The sequence below is a fragment of the Oryza brachyantha genome, chromosome 11, assembly GCF_000231095.2.
Source record: "Oryza brachyantha chromosome 11, ObraRS2, whole genome shotgun sequence".
Classification (NCBI taxonomy): Eukaryota; Viridiplantae; Streptophyta; class Magnoliopsida; order Poales; family Poaceae; genus Oryza; species Oryza brachyantha.
Genome location: NC_023173.2, coordinates 10,847,324 through 10,866,200, shown reverse-complemented (window position 1 = coordinate 10,866,200; position 18,877 = coordinate 10,847,324). Strand labels below are relative to the sequence as shown.

At 39.6% G+C, this 18,877-nt stretch overlaps 1 protein-coding gene across 1 annotated transcript; it reads right to left on the bottom strand.

Moving 5' to 3' along the window:
* Positions 1–12,715: 12,715 nt before the first annotated feature.
* LOC102709123 lies at positions 12,716–14,647 on the bottom strand. The gene has a single exon (XM_006663371.2). It carries the CDS (start codon positions 14,645–14,647, stop codon positions 12,716–12,718), a length of 1,932 nt encoding a protein of 643 aa, XP_006663434.2.
* Positions 14,648–18,877: the final 4,230 nt, after the last annotated feature.

The following is an 18,877-nucleotide window of genomic DNA, read 5'->3' as shown; positions in this document are numbered from 1 at the left end:
AAGTGGGATGGGTTAGGTTCATTCCTATTTTTTTAAGTATGGAATGAACATAGTTTTTGTTTGGTTATAGGAACAGAACGGACCTAGTTTTCTGTTTGGTTTGAAGAATATGATGGGTTGAAATGGTTCTATCCCTTGTTTGGTTGGAGCGAGGTAGATGGATTGCCTAGATAGAGTTACCTCATCATATTAATTGGTAAGGTTACCTCCTATTTATCATACACATTGCAAAATAATAATTGAAAATGAAGACCCATTATTTTTGTTAACATGTCATTCTTAAGGATAAATTATCTCATCATAAAATACATGCCCACCTCACATAGTAATTTTTGTGAACGTTAGGATATTGTCTACCGTGTAAAAATTGATGAAACAAAAAATATTGCAGGGTGCTTGAACATATGTTATTGAAAGCAACGTACATTCATCTCATGCAAATTGAATCACACAGATCTGGCATTGGAAACAAAATAAAAAATCATACACAGTGCTAGTGTGCTACGGTTCCTTACCTTGGCTATGGAGGCTGACGGAGGATGCAAGCAGCAGCAGCCGATGAGAGAGAAGGGCCCTAGGACGCTGCAGTATGCTCCAGCAACCGATTTTTTCTTCCTCCCACCGCCACAACCGTCTTTGATCCGTTCCTGTTGCCGCCGCCAGATGTGAGATGCCAAGGAGGGGGGTAGCAAGAGAGCGGAGAGCGGAGAAGAGAGGACGGCCTGGGCGCCGCTGGTCCCGTCGGCCGCACAGCGTTGCCGCCTTGCTGCTACTGAGCACGATGCCGCCGCCGCCTTTTTTTTCTCACGATATGTTGAAGGGAATGAGAACGGAGATAGGGTTACCTTCTCTCGCGTTCGACTCTGGAGGTGGGACGGAGTGGTCCGCTACTTTTTTCACGGGCCGAGCCAACCAAAATATTGAGAGTATATTCCTTTTGGATCCAACCCGACCGACCTCATTCTTGAACCAAACACCAGTAAAAATAGGATGACCCCAACCCAATCCACCAAAACCCTCCAACCAAACACATAATTACGGTACGTCCGGGGGAAAGTGGCATGTCCAACCGGTGGATTGATGCGCCTGGAATATCACATTCAAAAAATCAATGCTTCGTCATGTTCCGTAACCTGGACAGTTTTAGCTTTAAGCCATGGCTAGTTCGTAAAAACTTTTCCAAAAATATTACCTTGAATCTTTGACACCTAAATAAAGCATTAAATATACATGAATATTAAAACTAATTACACAGTTACGGGGGAAATTGTGAGACAAATCTTTTGAGCCTAATTAGTACATGATTAGCCATAAGTGCTACAATAACCAACATGTGCTAATGATGGATTAATTAGACTCAAAAGATTCGTCTCGCGGTTTTCAGGCGAAATCTAAAATTTATTTTATAATTAGAGATTATGTTTAATACTTATGTTTAATACTTCAAATATATCAATGTACGTATTGATGTAACCTCTTTCCCAAAAATGTTCCCCAACTAGACGGGCCTTAGTATTGTTTCGTCGTTTGGTTGCTGGGATATGGAGGAGAATCAGATAGAGACCTGCTGAAGTGGTTCTTATCCTGTCAGTGGAGTATTCCTTTAAGATTCACAACAAACACGTTTTTTCTACTCTTTTTGGCTGGACGAGCTTGTTTTGAAGATCTTGCTGTGCCGGATAGGGTAGTTAAAATAGACTTATTCCTTTTACTATAGCTGCCTATTAGTTTTGATTTGGGCCTATTGTTGTGTTTAAGTTCGGCCCAGATGTGGGTTCTTTAGTTCGGTTTGTGTGGCCAGAGTTCTAGGGTGAGATTAATCCCACAATGGTATTTTAAATAGGTTCAAATTTTTCTCCTAGTTTCCGTGCAATTCCCTTCCCAATTTATCCTCAATAAATTCCATTGGCTCACAATTTGATGTTTTGGGGATTAATATGGATAAATCTCAACGTAATTGGGGTCGTGCTATGTGAGAGTACCCATTGACCGGTTGAAATGGGAGACGAGCACCACACGCATGCACGTACACTGAGCCGAGATAGCCAGGAGTATGTCCCAGGGGCATAGGCAGGAGCATGGACGAGGCTTGGCTTGGCCAAGTGGTTTTGGTCGAACGTACGCTATGCTTGTGTTGACGCCAGAATTTAGAAATAACAGTTGGAGGATTATTTGGCAACAATGACTGAATAGGACAAAAAAAAAGGTAATCAGACTGAAGAAAGGTCGAAAATGACTCGGATTCAGTCGATGGAGTCTGAATTGGATTGGAAGAGGAGTCCGGTTAACGTGAGGAACATGCAGATAGATTCGAAAACAAGATAGAGTCCGTGTAATTAAATATTAGAGTTTGTTTTAGGTAATATCTCTAATTAGAGTCCGTGTGAAATAAGTTAGGAATTAGATACGGATCTATATCCGGATAGTTAGTTAGTTTCTTGGGGTATAAATGTAGCACTCCATGGTTTGTGAAGACAACAATAATCTTATGATCAACACATATTCGGCACATCGCCAACCTTTTCGATAGGAGCGAGTTCTCGACGCAAGATTTCTCAACTTCGCAATGTAGTTTGTAATTGTCAACTCGTCGATCGGCTAGATAGGACTGCCTTGATTGAGTTCGATCTCCTGCCTAGATGTTTGACGATTTATCTGAGGCTTGTTATTGCTTTTGATCTATTCTTGATTCGAAGTAGTGATAGGTCCTCAATCAAGATTCTACAAGTGCTTTATTCGATTTGTTTGTATGAGTTTGATTAACTTGATTCTGTCTCGGTTGAGCCCAATCAATCTAGTTAGTAAAATTCATATTAGCAGATTGGGTCGAATGCTCGTGTAATCTTATTGCTGGGCTTCTAGCCAGCATTATCTTAAGTAGTTCATTGATTGATCGGTTAAGCTTATGCATTTTCATGTTTTCTATAGTTATATCGAATTGGAATACATACTGTCTCGGTTTGGTCCGATCTATGTAAGTTTGGTTTGATCTACCTATAGCGGTCGTCCGATCTATTAAGTTTAACAGATGAGTTGATAAATTAAATTATGTTGGTTTAGTAGTTAATTATCAGTATGTCGCAATAATATATTAGCTTTGTGCATGGTTATGTCTAATCCGAACTGTCTTGGTTTAGTTCGATCTTCAAGGTTTAACATGAGTTTGCATGCAGTTGTTTGTTATTATTTTATGTTGGCAATTAGTCAGTTAGTGTAGTTTTGTTATATTGACTTAACACCATATCGGCTGCTGATTGAGCGTGCGATACGTGCTAATTCAGTCCGATCGGCTGATCAATCTTAAAACTTTCATGGTTAAGTCCGATCTTTTAACAGAAGTTAGTCAATTGAGTTATTTAGTGGTTACCCTACTCATAATTCAGCCGATAAGGTATGTTTTCACGTTATACCATGAAATTCCTATAAAGCCGATTGTTTAATGTATTGGCTAGGATCCTAAAGGCTGAAGCGATATCGGCTATCTGGCCGATAGAGTCTTTAGGTTTAACGGTTTTTCCTGTCTTTTTCATATCTTGTCAGTTACATGATCAAACTGACTGGCACGCCTGGTTTCTACGAATTTAGGTCCTGCGCTGGAGCGCTCCAAGAAGTGACTCCTAGGCCTTCGTGTGTGACACGTCAACAATCACATTTTGACGTCAACAGCTTGGTTGAGTGATTCCGATCCACTTGGAGGCCATCCATGGTGAGTTGGAAGGCGTTATGACAATAATGGTTGAAGGATCAATGGCTCATTCATTCCTCGTTGAAATTCCTCCATCTCTCACACCTAAATATACATCAAAACTTTCATGGTGATAAGAGATTCGATCATGGTGGGTATGAAATTTGATATGTTCATGTGTTACTACTGTTTTCCCGGTCCCGCCCACCTATGCGTATAGGTGCTAGAATCGAGCAGGCCTCTAAAACTCCATCCGCTTGTGTACCTGTATGGGTAGGCAGCGTTCACGTTATTGGGGGAGGGAGTGTCTAGTTGTGTCTACTCTAGTTCATCAATTTTCGTTGACTTCTTCACATCGTCATGTTCACTGATGGAGGCAATGCTGACGGTAGAGGACGGGGAAATGTCGAGCAGTCATCAATCTTTGTCGACTTCTTCACATGTTATGTCCACCAAGGGAGGCAATGGAGATGGCAGAGGAGGAGGAAATGTTGCTGCGTAGAGTCGAGGCATCAACACCAACATTACCTTATCGAGCTTGGGAGTGTATTCCGGGTAAGGTTTATCTCTAACTCTAGTGTTAAACATGATACTAGTAGATGTTTTTTCTCGTAATTAGCATATTCATGTTTAGCACTATTACAAGATAACTATATTTAGATGTTATGTCAGGTATATTACTTTTCTGGAATAATGACCAAATTTCCAACACCTTCAGTGCACATTTTTTTTCACAAAATAAACTATGTCCACAAATGTAACAATCGGCCCATAACAACTTTTGTTTAGATTCAAAATCTCAAATTTGAATTGACATTTTAAAATCGCTTATTCAAATTCCTTGGAGTGTATACTCAACATACAGTAGAAAAATCCACACTATCTCACTTGAAATTCGCGAGTTCTCAGTTCCAACACCAAAACCAGCATGTTCTGAGCTTATTTTCATTGTCTCCACAAAACCCCCTCTTCAATTCCGAATTTTCCTTGAAGTCCAATTGTAAATTTCTACTGAAATCAATGTTCAAACCCATTGAAATTCCTCGCAAATTAACTACAATACAACAGACGCATTGCGGCTGTTCTGGTTGTGCCTTCTGTATCAATTAAAATAAATATCGAATGTCATTTAAGTTCGAACGCTAAACTCAATCCTATTTTCTCTTTCTTAATTAATTCTCGTCTTCGTCCCGGCTGGGACTAGAAGTCTAGAATGAATCATGACCAAACTGTTAATTCAAGGAATTAATCTAATGGATCTTCCTCATAGTAATAATGAAGTAATGGGAGCAAAAGTTACCTTAGGAACATTAGAGGTGCCTGACTTGGCTTGATTCTTTAGTTAGACACGCTTGGGTCACCTGGGTCGTCAAAATTCGGGGGCATCTATGAACCTTAATGTTTTAACTTGGTGGCCGACTCCGGTGCATTTTACTTGCAGTACAATTTAATCCATACTATTGATCTATTTTTATCAGACGACCATGATTTAATTATACTATCTTGTGTAGTAGAAATTTGAGGGGGTAAGATTGTCCTTTTCATTGGGATCCTAAATTACCACGCCGGAGAAGGAGGACTCTATCGACGCGCCAGGAGGAGGAGTCTGTCGCCGCGGCATGCCCCAGAAGAGGACGAGGAGAAGGATGCTGTCGCCGCAACGCAGAAGAAGAAGAGAGGCCGATGCAAATTGGATGATGCAAAACTAATCTCGTCCAATCAACGATGCAGATTGGATGAAGAATAAAATACAAACGATCAAATAATTAACAAATACAAATCAAATAATTAACAAAGTACAAAAATACCCTTTTTAATCAACGGACTAGATTAGTTCTACTGGTAGTATAATACTACCAGTAAAATGCACCGGAGTATTGCTCTTTTACTTGTTGTTAGTATGTCCTATCAAAGTAGTTTGGTTAAAGCAACCTGTTAGAGGGAAAGCTTAGCCAATCAAAAGTCCAACGGATGAAGCCCATGGGTAAAAAGACATGTTTAGAGATCGTGGTAGATCGATTGTAGATTGGTAATGATAGTTATTTTCCTTTAATTTCTTTTAGGAAACAGACTTTGATTGGTTTCTTGTAACCGTGTTGGGCCTAAATTAATACCAATGGTATGAACATGTACACCAGAGGGCTTCTAAAATGATAACAGTTCGATCATTATATGAAATTTTGGAGCATTGCCATCCTTAGGAGTAGTTTCAATGAGTGCAGCAGCATCAATTCGACCTAGCTCCAGCTCATCACCGGTAATCATATCGACTTGATTTATAGTTTGTTGGTTTAGTCTCATGTTCTAATCATAATTTTGTGCTTGCGTGTTATCTTAACAGTTGTTTTTCATTTAGATCAGTTTCTTAGATTGATTTGGTTTATCTATAAGTTTGAGCAAGATTTGTCAACTTAATAATTTCTATTTATTATTATCAATTTTATATTATCTCAGTTAAGTCTAAACTACTATATTATATTTAATCATATAACTTTTTTAAGTTGATAAGTTTTGACCAATGTTTCATTCGGAGTTCTTGCCGATGAGTTATCCTTTTATTATTTTTAAATATTAACATCGTCATGTTAGATTGCTAAGTTTGCATTAATAATCTATTGATTGCTTTACCCTTATTAGCTCTAATCTTATATTGTCTTGATTCATTTTGATCTGTCAATAATTATTTTTAATAAGTTTAATTTGATTATTTTGATAGACTTTTCTTATCGTGAGTTTATTCAAGGCAAAATGGTTGCTTCCTTCATTACTTATAATCATTAAACATGTATTGAATCTATAACTGACCGTTGAACTGTCTTTCAAAACCGTGCGTCAATCGGTTGGCCTCAAGAACGTGCATCAGTCATCAGTTAGTTAAGCTAATCTATTTAGTCTTGTTAATTATAAGATCAAACTAACTCATATCACTCGAACCTCAAAGCGAATGATCTCCACTGGAGTAAATCAGATCTCGTAGGCTTGGCGTATGTTCAGGGTAGTTTCGAATTAACAATATTATAAAACCCCTGTTTACAAAAAGAGATAATTTATTTTCCAATAGTAGCATGCATAATTTGTTTTAACAAGTAATATAGCACGACGATTTATCTTATAATAATAATAATCAAATACTTCATCCCAGAAAACATCATTTTTACCCTATCAAACTCATACCAATAAAAACTTAAAAATACTAATTGCCTTTCTCTTTAGCAAACTTCAATGCATGTGTCCCCCCACATGATATTTGTGCTCTTGTTCACTATTTCTTCAAATCTCAACAAAATTATCTCAACTTTTGCAAACTCCAATATAATAATTACTCCAAAAAATCATTTTGGAATGGTTGGAGTGTTGTTTAAAATGTAAGGTAACCATATGTTATGACGTTACATTTTCAGCTAGAAAATCAATATAATAATAATCATGTTCTATTTAAGAAAAAAGTTAAAATTTATAAATATTGGCACGATCTATTCTTTAATAAAACAAAGTAATGGTAGTGGTGAGTGATGAATATGTTACCATCCGATCACCAACTCTCCCTATCTTGTTTTAGCAAGGTAGTAAAGAGTTTAGACATCGTTCATCCTCAACCAAGTATCCTCCTATGTGGGAAAAAAGGACAGTGTGGGGCTAAATGGTCCACATGTCACAGTAATTACAATTCCACATGAAACAAGCAAATAAAAAAAGGACAATCAACTGATGATATATGCAGAAACTAATATTAATAACACTTTAATGATAATTTATTTTAATCAAAATTCCATTGCAACGTATATTCTGTATGCTAACTTTTTTTTATAAAAAGGAACCATATAGAGTCGCACACCTACAGTGAATCTCATTTGAATCATTGAATGGCACACGGTGGGTGTGCACGCATTATTACATCACCTTCTAGTCCAAAATTTGTAGCAGCACAGTGACAGCTAGGGGTGAAAACTGGGCGGGTATTTCCCGACCGCCCACTCGCTCATATTAATTCGGGATAAATTCGGGTTATTTATTCGGTTACCTGGGATTTTACACGGATCCGGAGCCGAATCCAGATATTTTTTGGCGGATATGAGATCGAGTTTGGGAGGCCAATATCCGACGGATATGAATTATCCGGTATATATTGCGGATAATACCCGGATATGTATCCGGATAATTATCCGGTTTACCAGACAGTATTTTCATCCTCCAGCTTTTTAAGGCCCAAGCCGAGTCACGGTCCTAGTCCTCATGCCGCACGCCCAAGGCGCACAACCGCACAGGCTGATAGGCGCACGCGCACACAAGGTCAGAAGTCGTCCGCCGCCGTCCAGCCTCCGCCTCCCGCCGGCCGCCGCTGCCCAGCCTCCGGTCCGGCCTTGAGCCGTCGTCCGTCGTCCGGCCAGCCTCCGCCTCCCCTAGCCTCGGTGGCGTTCGGCCTCCACCTCCCGGCGTCCAGCGTCCGCCTCCCGCCGTCCTCCTTCGCCCCCACGGTCGAGGCACAGACCGGAGCCGCACGTAACCTTGAGTAAAATATAAAAGCAGGTTTGCAACTATACAATACTGAATACAAAACAGGAGCACATCTGTCCCCCACGGTCGAGGCACAGACTCGGCAGCTTGACGATCAGCACATCCACTCAGGAAGACCGCTCCCAGCTCACCTCGTTCAGCTATGCAAAACAGCAAAAGAGATAAGATAGGAAGAATACGGCTACTGTACTGGAGCTAGTGACCTAATTGCAATTTTGATGGTACTGTCATGTTTTAGTGTTTGTCCTACTGAAGTATTGGTACTTTTGCTACTATTTTGCAACCGTAAGACATTACTATACTGCTAGCCCTTAATATAGTCGTATTTTGGTTGTATGCAAATGTTCAATAGCTATTATCTATGTGGTACATATGGTTGTTGTTTTGACTTAATATCCACATAAATATTCATACCCGTAAGTGTTCGTATCCGTCTTAGTACGTATCTGCATTGTATTCGTACCCGCTATTATCCGTGATCGTATCCATATTCGATAATATCTGTATTTAATCCGAATCCGATGATAAAATATAGGTTAAGATATGAGATAGACGAAATCCAATCGAACCCGACCCGTTTACACCCCTTACTGGCAGCTATGCAGATATTGCCGCAATCAAACCATTAATATTGGAAGCAACTTTTCTTAATTGAAGAACAGGTGTCCATCAATCACAGTCTCACAGACATCTCTTACGTGAATGACCAATATTTGGCCCAATTTTAATGCTAGAAAATATGTGCGTTTGCCACAAGTGGTTCTCTGAGGTACGCACAGTTGGATCGACTGCTCAAAAAAGATGCAATAGTGGGCATGTCATGTTGCAAGCTGATCACACTCCAAGAGGATATATATCTTCACCTCAGCATCATCGTACATGGCCAGCGTGAGATTTGCTTCCGTCCAACAAAAATTATCTCAAGGTACCGATACCTCGAGGTACCAAATCATTTCTCATCATTAGATCTAGGATGTACGTTGGTAGATTCAACGATAAAAAACGATTTGATACCACGAGATACCAGTACCTCGTGGTACTTTTGTTGGACCGTAAAATTACTCGGCTAGCATAGGCAGTAAGGTACAAGGTGGCTGTCAGGCATAAGCATGTGGCAGACAGAAAGGCCTACTAGAGATCAAACATCTAGCCGTGTTTCATTTTTGTGATAACTGGGAGACAATGTGTACTGCTAAGTCAAAGATGATTTATTTAATATTTTTGAAAACGAAAATCATGAATACTCCAATATGAAGGGAGTTAACTAATGAATCATAGTATAACTATTTTCTAATATTCTAAAATATTTTCAGATTTATCAACTCGTAGAATACCGCAATTGAATGTGAAACCAGAGATTGTACCCTTGACACTTGTGAGATATCCAATTTGGAAGTAAACTGTTTGAGTTATGTGAATTCTCATAATTATTTGCTTATGTCTCATCTTGGTTGGACTGATATCAATTAATTCGTTGCGACGTCACCCGGGTGCATGTAATGTACTAATTGGGTTGGTTGCTAACATATGGATAGTTCCTTGCAAAACAAAGAAGAGTACGTACACGCAAGATTTAAGAAGCAAACACAAACATGAGTATAGCATTCATGCTTCATTTGTAAATTAAATCAAATAAACAAATGAAATAGAGGATCTAGCACATTGTTGCACATCATTCTTCCCACTTTTCTGATAATGACATAACCATCTGACATATAATCTTACATATGTTGCACATCAATAAGCAAAGATGCAAATTTTACATACAAGATTTAACTGTTATATACTTGAATAAATATCATTGCACCGTGAGTTTTGTCTATTATCATTCGTAGAAGTACTTGCATGGACAAAGAAAATTGGAGTGAGCATATGGAGTACAAGCTAACTCATATGGGAGGGGGGGTGCAAACGGATCAGATTCGGATGGATAATGGTCATCATGTATTCTAAACCATAATTATTAAGTAGATTCGGAGTCGGTACCAGTGATGTGCATATGCAGATACGAAACGGATTATTTCGGATTGTGGATACTGTGCAGAATCAGTGTGGAGCTGGTTCGGGAACGGATTATAATTATCAGATATGAAAGGTATATGCAATTCATACAACATTAAGTCATCACGGTGATAGACAACAATGCAACAAGAATATCACAAGTGCTACATGCTATTAAACAATTTAGAACTACATGATGTCCAATTATGCATACACCATAGTCCATACAAAAAAAACTAATAAGATACAACTTGTAACTATGAACATAGGTGGCATCGGACAAAAGACAAGTATTTGTAGTTCTAGACTTCAACTGTCAATACAAAACATTATAACACGGAGCTAAATTGTGGATTGGGCTTACGCTGAAGTGGTTGTTGGGCTAAAGTCGGATTATCCCTAAAAATAATTATTGGATAATCCGTATGAAGTATTGGATACTCTGCATCCATAGGATATTACTCACACCACATCTACATCCATATCCGCATAGTACTATCTGCATCTGGATTCGTATCCGCCAAATATCTAAAAACCTTCAACATATTCTCAAAAAAGGACTGATTCAGAGCGGATCGGATAAGATATTATCTGATCCATTTGCACTCCTGCATGCCAAGATATTACATATGTATTTTATTCATGTTTGGGTTTCCTAACTACACTAAGTTCAAATGAACTTCACTGCTGATTCAAAAGTTTATTGGGGTCCATGAGTATTTATTATAAAATTTCTGGTGTATACTTTTATATGATTTTACTCCCACATCAAAATTCCTAGTGATACATTGGGAATTCGCAAATCAATAAAGGCACCCGCAATGGTTTAGACGGTAGTTGTCTGTTCAGTGCTAAACAGACAGCTCCTTCAACCCAAAAGACAACTAGTAATCTGTTTGGCTATTTAATGCTCTGCATGCAACTGTGGATCAATCATGAATACATATTTGTATATCATTGTGTTGCTACACATCTCAGTAATATTCAAGCATACTTAGGACTTAAAATGACATTACACATTACATCCATAGCTAGATAACATACAGTTAAGTTATATATGCATAGATAAATATATGAGCATTTTTTTCTCTATCCAAAGCGGTGCCATATATGTTCTACTAAATCATCTCAGAGCTTGACATGGGTTGGTCGATCATGAAGATATGCATTTCTCCGCAGAAGAGCCGCATTTTCTTGGTTTGGATTTGAAGATGTACCAACTTCGGGCGCTAGTGCAATTGATGGTTCTCATCCTATGAGTTGGGGTTGTTTCATTGTAGATCTTAGCTACATCAGCTTGGGGCGCTGGGGAATCAGCCACCAGTGGATGGTGGAGTTCAGTCCCCGTTCATGCAACAGATCTACCCAAAATCTCTCCCTTCTCCACCTCTCGCCGATGAGGGAGGGGCTCTGTTGTATGGTGGCGCAGAGATACCATTCCGGCCTTGCGCCGCCACTGAAGCCTTCTGCGACTGCGCCGCTGTGCTCTTCCTTGCTGCGCTCGCCGCTGCTGCCTCCTTCCCCGCCATGCGCCTCGACTCGCCTCGGCTCCTTCTCAGATGTGGATGTGAAAAGGAGAGTGGCAGCAATGGATATTTGAGGGGGAAAACGTCACGCCAAAGGATGGGATTTCACAGCTTCTCGCGCCAAAATCGCATGCGCGTGCACCGGATTCATGGACGCCGATGACTGCTCGGGAAGCGTGGTTGAACGGTGGCGACGACGACCGTCGAGTACTAGGAGCGCGAGCCCAGCCGTCGTGACGAGAGACGACGATGCAGTCGTCGAACGGGCCGCGCAGGGGGTATTTCGCAAAAAGGCCGCTTCCGCAACAGCCTGCAACTCCCCATTGAAGGTGCCCTAAAGATCTCTCTTACAATCCAAATCTATTTTGGGCCATGTGCAATGTAATCGAGTCTTGCTTGGTTGGTCCGGCCATATTATGGATGTCCTACCACCTCACGTAACTGATAAATAGCCAACCGTCGTCACTGTTAGGAATTGAGTTTTTTCTTTGATTATTCTATCAGTTTATAGTTTTGTTGCTACATCGGTTCATGTGACCCCAACTTCGTGTGGTTAATCTTTCATCTGCTATTCTAACTGCGTTGTCCTTGTTCATGTGAATTTATTCGATTGTTTGCATGAGCCACACTTTCATAGTGAGACCCATTACGCGAGACAATGGTTGATGATGACTAGAAATGCGGATATAGCGGTTGCAAGGTGACGATCGGTTGATCAAAAGCTCCAAACGTGAACGTCTTCATGTCGCTAAATCGAACCTATCGGATAATCGGCCACCAAATCTCACACCTTTTTTGGATGAAACAATAAAATACAAAAAGATATCGATCAAACCATCCTTGAGCTTGCTAGAACAAAGCTTGAGATACCTTGCCACTGCCAGTTACCATGCATGGTTGCTATCATAAATCATAACAGGGATTGAGCTAAATAAGCCAAACAAATAAACAATCGATAAGTCATTACACGCTGGCAGCTTCTAGCCATCTACGCTCTTGTTGGTCGATGATTTGGTGCAGGAACATACATGGCATATGCCTCCCTAACGTCAGAATTCCCAGTATTATCATTGGTTATCCGAACCCTTCTAGTCTGGGAATCCCCTATCCCGTAGTGCGCCATGAGTAGCCAGGTGAAGGTGATGAGCTCCCCTCCTCTACTCAGCTGAGCTGCATGCATCTCCACCCTTGACTTGCCAGCAGAGAAAATGAGCAGCCTCAGCCACAGTGCTATCATCTCCTCTAGCGTATCCTTGTCCAGCATGACACTGAACTCCTCAAGCGATTCCTCTATGAGCAGCAAGTCCATTGCTCGAGGTTGCTGAGAGCTCTCCAGCGTGGCCACCGCGCTGGTAGAGAGAGGCAGCATGGAAGGGTTGGCAACTAGAAGGTACATCATGTAGTTGGATAGTTTTCGACAGATCTCCACTTGATCAGTGGGTAAATATGAGGATTCAGTGGTTGTCTCGATGTCTGGATTAGTATGTTGGGGACATCTACTTAAGTGTACCTCGGTTAGCTTGTGCAGGAAGATGATAGTAAAACCAAAATCCGAGGCTAATCGAGCTTGTGTCCTCTCCAGCAGTAGGCCAAGCCTCGGCCATTCACGAGGCTCCTTGTGTTTTTCTCCAAGGTACAGTTCTTCGTGTAAGACTCGGACTTCCTTCGCAACGTGTTCCATCATCGTCATGCCCACATCCACTTGCTCCGTGTCTAGCAGCTTGCTCATCCAAAATACTTTCTTTTTCTCAATACCAAGCAATTTTGTTAAATTTGTAATGGCCTTCATCACTCGTTGACTAAGTGTCCTTGGTTGGTACCCAGTTGATAATAAGCATCGAAAGTTGTACTGCCCCATTGATTTTGGCCATCTTTGCTGCTTCTCTGGCCATCCAGCATCACTAGAAAGAATAAACCATGAAAATATGGAGAGTTTGTCGCATTTTTGAGCCTTTAACCATGCCCATGTCCATGGTGACATCATGGAGAATAAAATTGCAAAGATGTCCAGGAAGAAGCCTCCGGTAAACAGTGAATAGGTGATTGCAATGTCAGCTTTACCATAACCGTGTTTATTGTGAGTAAGGAATAGCACAAAAGCAATAATAGCAGATATCTGAGAGATACATCTAAGTATGATGCCACTCCTTGTTCTAAGCACAAGAGACTTGGTGTACAAATCATCATATATCATGCCTAGCTCAAGCCTCACCACCTTGAGTGTTTTTTCCAGATCTCCTAGCGTATCTTCGATCAAAGGGCTGTTGTCAAACAAGGTGCGTGCCGAAAATACACCATGGACATATGACATTGAACGAAGAGCAACACAAACAGTGCCAGAATAGCTAGCACCACCATAGATCTGCTTAGGCATTTGTTTCTTATAAAGGTCTCCAGTTGAGCTCTCAAAGCTTTTAGTGCTCCCCCAGTTTAGAGACCATGTTCTTTCCCCATACTTTATAATCCCAGCAACGAATGCAAAGATACCAGAAACTAGAAGATACACATCCTGCCTTCCAATGGACTTCCAGAAAACATATAGTGCTAGCATAACTTGGGTCACTAGGTTCAACAAATGCCTCAACCACAGGTTGTTGTCCTCCATAGCAAAACCAGTGATGGTGTCCTGCCCACCAAGATGGATTAGGAGAAATGGTGCCCAATAGAAAGCCATTGATTTGTTTCTCCTACTTATGTGCCTTTCATTGAGTATGTCATCGTATCGTGAAAGATAGCCGAGGGCATAAATTGCAACCAAGTCTGCACCCAAATAAGCTATCCAAATCAAGAACCTTAGGATACCACTAGTACTACACCGCCGAAGGCTACCCGCGAAGAAGAGGAACAATTGTAGTGTGAAGCTTAAGATCAAAAGTAACTGGATTTCCCACTCATAGAATAGTTGCTTCAGACTCTCCATGCCAGATTCTGTATACCACAGAGCTCCCTGATGGATTATATTTTAAATATTAACATTACAAAACGGCCAATTCTAAATACGCAAATATAAATCTTTCAAGCTTTGCTATTTGTAAAACCAAGTACTCAAAGCGTTCATTAATCCTGGCAAATCCTTTCAATGCAGGAGAAAGTTGTCAATGTTTAAGTACCTATTGCAAGAGCAAATAATGATCTCGTGGTTCTTGAGACATTTCTAGCTAGTATTAAATTTTAGTATATCTGAAAACCTCAAGTATCTAGAGGTAACACATTTTATACAAGAGAGTTTGATACCTTAAAACTTTGGTACCTCTTGATGACAGTAAAATTTCAGCCGTAGATTCTGTCACGCTGTTGATAAACCATCAATTGCAGAACTGTGTTTTTTTTGTTCAAACAGCAATAGCTACAGATATACGTCCAACTAACTGCATGGAGTTTCATGTTTTTTACCATCAGCAAGCAGCAAACACTGACGGGTTTGTGTGCATATTTGACGCAAAATGATCGTTGAGGATCAGTTGCCAACAAGGAGAGAAACAACCACAAACCTCACAGAAAGTTTCGAGTTGTTTCTCGCATACAAACAGTTCTGTCCCTTCAGAGAAGCCAGCGTGCGACCAGCTGCCAACTTCATTAATTAGGTTAATTAGCACAGGTATTAACATTTCATCGAAATGATCAGCTATCTATACTGCGAAAACACAGAAATTTAATATATATATATATATGCGAAATATATATGTGTGCATACCTTATGCAGGCTAGAACGGACTGTTCGGTTAGTTTCAGCCAAATGCCTGAGAATGTGTGTTCTCTGACGACTATTCTGCATGTGCAACCGCTTGGATTGTTTGTAGACTTGTCTCCTGCTACCATTTTCTTCTAGTCCCAGAGGTGCCTTGGAGTCCTGGCAAGGAGAGCAGGAGCAATTCAGGAGGGAATCAATGCTTTTCTTGTAGATTATGTAAAGAGGCGCTAGATAGGTAGCAGTGTCATACCATCCATTTCCTTGCAACGGGAGCAATGACAAAGGAAAAAAAAAAGAAGGATGCTTTTGTTCATACTTCGGACTTGCATAAGGATGCTTTTGTTCACACTTCGGACTTGCATATACGTAAAGTAGTATTCGGTTTCAGCATGTTTTACATGTACTATCTCTGTTTTATATTATAAGACTTACTTTCTAGCTTTATCTAAATTTATCAATTGATAAATGTACATAATTTATATATATATGTCTAGATTCATTAGCATTCATATAAATCTAGGCAAAATTAGAAAGTCTTACATTGTGAAACAGAAGGAGTAAGATTTTTTTAGTCTTGTATTTATATACTCTCTCCGTTTCATATTATAAGACTTTCTAGGTTTGTCTACATTCATTCATGTGTCAATGTATATGTTTTGTATATATGTCTAGATTCATTAGCACATATACGAATCTTGACAATGCCAAAAATTCTTATAATATAGAACGGAGGGAATATATAATAATAAATCTAGACACGTATAGAAATATATATAGTTTTACGGATAAATCTAGCATAACGTACAACCGAGGAAGTAGCAACGTATAACTGCATGTACGCCAGGTAGCTAGAGAGGCACGGCTTTGACATGGTCATGTTGTTTACACCCAACCTATAGAATAAATTGTTTAAACTATAAGTTAAGTTCTAGTTTAAGTCCACGGTTATTATATACTGAACTGCCTCACTCACTCACTAATGCCATGTAGACTATGGATGAGTATAAAATTAATAAGGCCCTAATGGGGGTCAACTTGTGGGATATATGATGATGATCATATGGTATTATATCCACGGTGACTTAACCAGTGGTGTCTGGCCTATGAGGAGGTGCATACAGAGGTGGTGTGTGGACAAGATAACTTCTGCACAGTACGTTGGCACAGGATTATTGCCGAACTGATCCAGGTAGTTACCGGCGCCATGATTTTTAGAGGGGACCAGCAACCCAACATGTTCAAAAGTCTTTAAAAAAAACATATTCAAATGAATCCTTTAGGTCGATCTTCGAATGCGCCAGTGTGGAGCATCGTTCAGCCACAGTGATGCCCTCAATCTGCCTCCGTGTCCCTGTTGCCACCAACGACATGCAAATTATTACCAGTTTTTGCACTATTTGACCCTTTGCGAGAACAAGCTACGAAAATGGACTTTTCAAAAATTATTTTCAAAAGTAGACCATTTGCTCCGCATCACACCTAACAGCGCGGAGGTTCATCTCCATGCCAAAGGGATTGACATTGATGTACCTGTTTTCTGGATGGGTTCTACTTAGACAGCAAGGTCCATGCCGAGCTTTGGCACAGAGCAAAACAATTCCTTTTTTAAATAAGGGTCCTCCATTTTTATAGTTATTTTTCAAAAAGGAATAGCATAAATTTTGGTAATTACTACTTGTCATGCCTACCAATATTAATATAGGGAAATTGTTCCCATCCTTGGATCCTACACACCCTGGTTTTCCCATGTCAAATATATAATAGTAATAGATATATGACAAGATGGATTAACATGACATATATTGCTCCGAAAAGATGCAAATTTAAATTCAAGTCATGCAAGTTAAAGCATAAATAAAACTTTAATCATGATTATCTCTATACTATTTTTAGTTTAATTTGTTTTTATGCATCTCTGTGGAATAATATATTCCATATTAGTCCATCTTTTCATAATTTTCTTAATTTTTCAGATAACTATTTATCTGACATGTGTGAAACAAGGGGATTTCACATCACGGGGTGAAAATCCACTTTCTTTTATATGCCATCTGCCATAATTATATAATGAGCAAGTGCCACAATGAACACAGATGTTGCAGTCTTGCTACTATCAGAGAGCCTAGAGCTTAGTTCAATATTTTTAGTTGGTTCGACGTAACACCTGATGAATCATGTCACTAAACAACCAAACATCTATACCAAATCTAATATGTTCGAGCATAATCTCTTCTAAGACAAAACCATCGTGGAAACATTTACATAGATACAAATAAATTAATCTAATATATTGCGAAAATGTCATACATCAACAATAAAGAACATGTTGACGGGTATATAATCATAAGAAGTCACAGGAATAAATGGACATCAGTAATAAGTAATAGCTTAATCATTCATAATGTGTTGAGGGCATTGTGTAACTACGACACTTCCCTCACCCCTGCTGACACATCAAGGTTAGAGAGAAAACAAGGGGTGACATTGGGTAATCTTGGCAAGTAAATTCTTAACGAGCTATTGGAATTAATGCGGTAACATTATCATCCAAATAAATAAATATAGATCTTCACTATCAAATACTATAAAAGATACTTTATCAAATCTCACAATAAGCGTACTAGATAATTAATTAAATCACTCCATGAGATGCATGCACTTCTCACGTCCAATTAATTCTCATCCGCACCAACGAAACAGAAACTCATCCGCTGTTCAGCCACGGTGGTACTGCACGTAGGGCTGAAAACAGAGCGGATAGTTTCCGTCCGCTCCGGAAAAAAACGGATACGGAGGTAGCTCGGAGCGGATATTTCCCGGATAATTCAAATACGGATACGAATACGGATAATTTTCTTCGGATACAAATACGAATATGGTATGCCAGTTTCCGACGGATACGGATATTCCGACGGATATCCGCATATTATAATGAGCAGATATCCACGAACACCTAAAATCAGTTCAGCCCGCTTGATTCCAGGTCTGGCCTATCAAGGCATCAATCAATTTACTACAAATTGCTTTTGTGCTATTAGACTATCAGTATTTGTTAAACTCATTGTATGCTATGGGATGGACTTATGTCACTTATCTGTTACCCATGAAACTAAATGTAACGTGTTTAATCTATGATGAGGCCTAAAATGATCACTATCTTGATTAAGTTAGCTATATATATGTGGTGTTATTTGTTTTTACGAACGGTTTGACTGGTTTGTATGTTCCAAGAAATATTTGTTTTCGTATTCGTGTTCGACTACATCCGATCCTTATTCGTATTCGAGATAATTCGTATTTGTTTCCGTATCCGAGATATTCGTATCCGTTTCTATATCCGCCTAAAAATATGAAAACAAATACGGTACGTGTATTATCCATCCGTATTTACTCCGTTTTCAGCCCTAACTGCAGGTGCTGTTCAGCCAAGTGCCTCCTGCTCACCTCCCAGTATGGTGC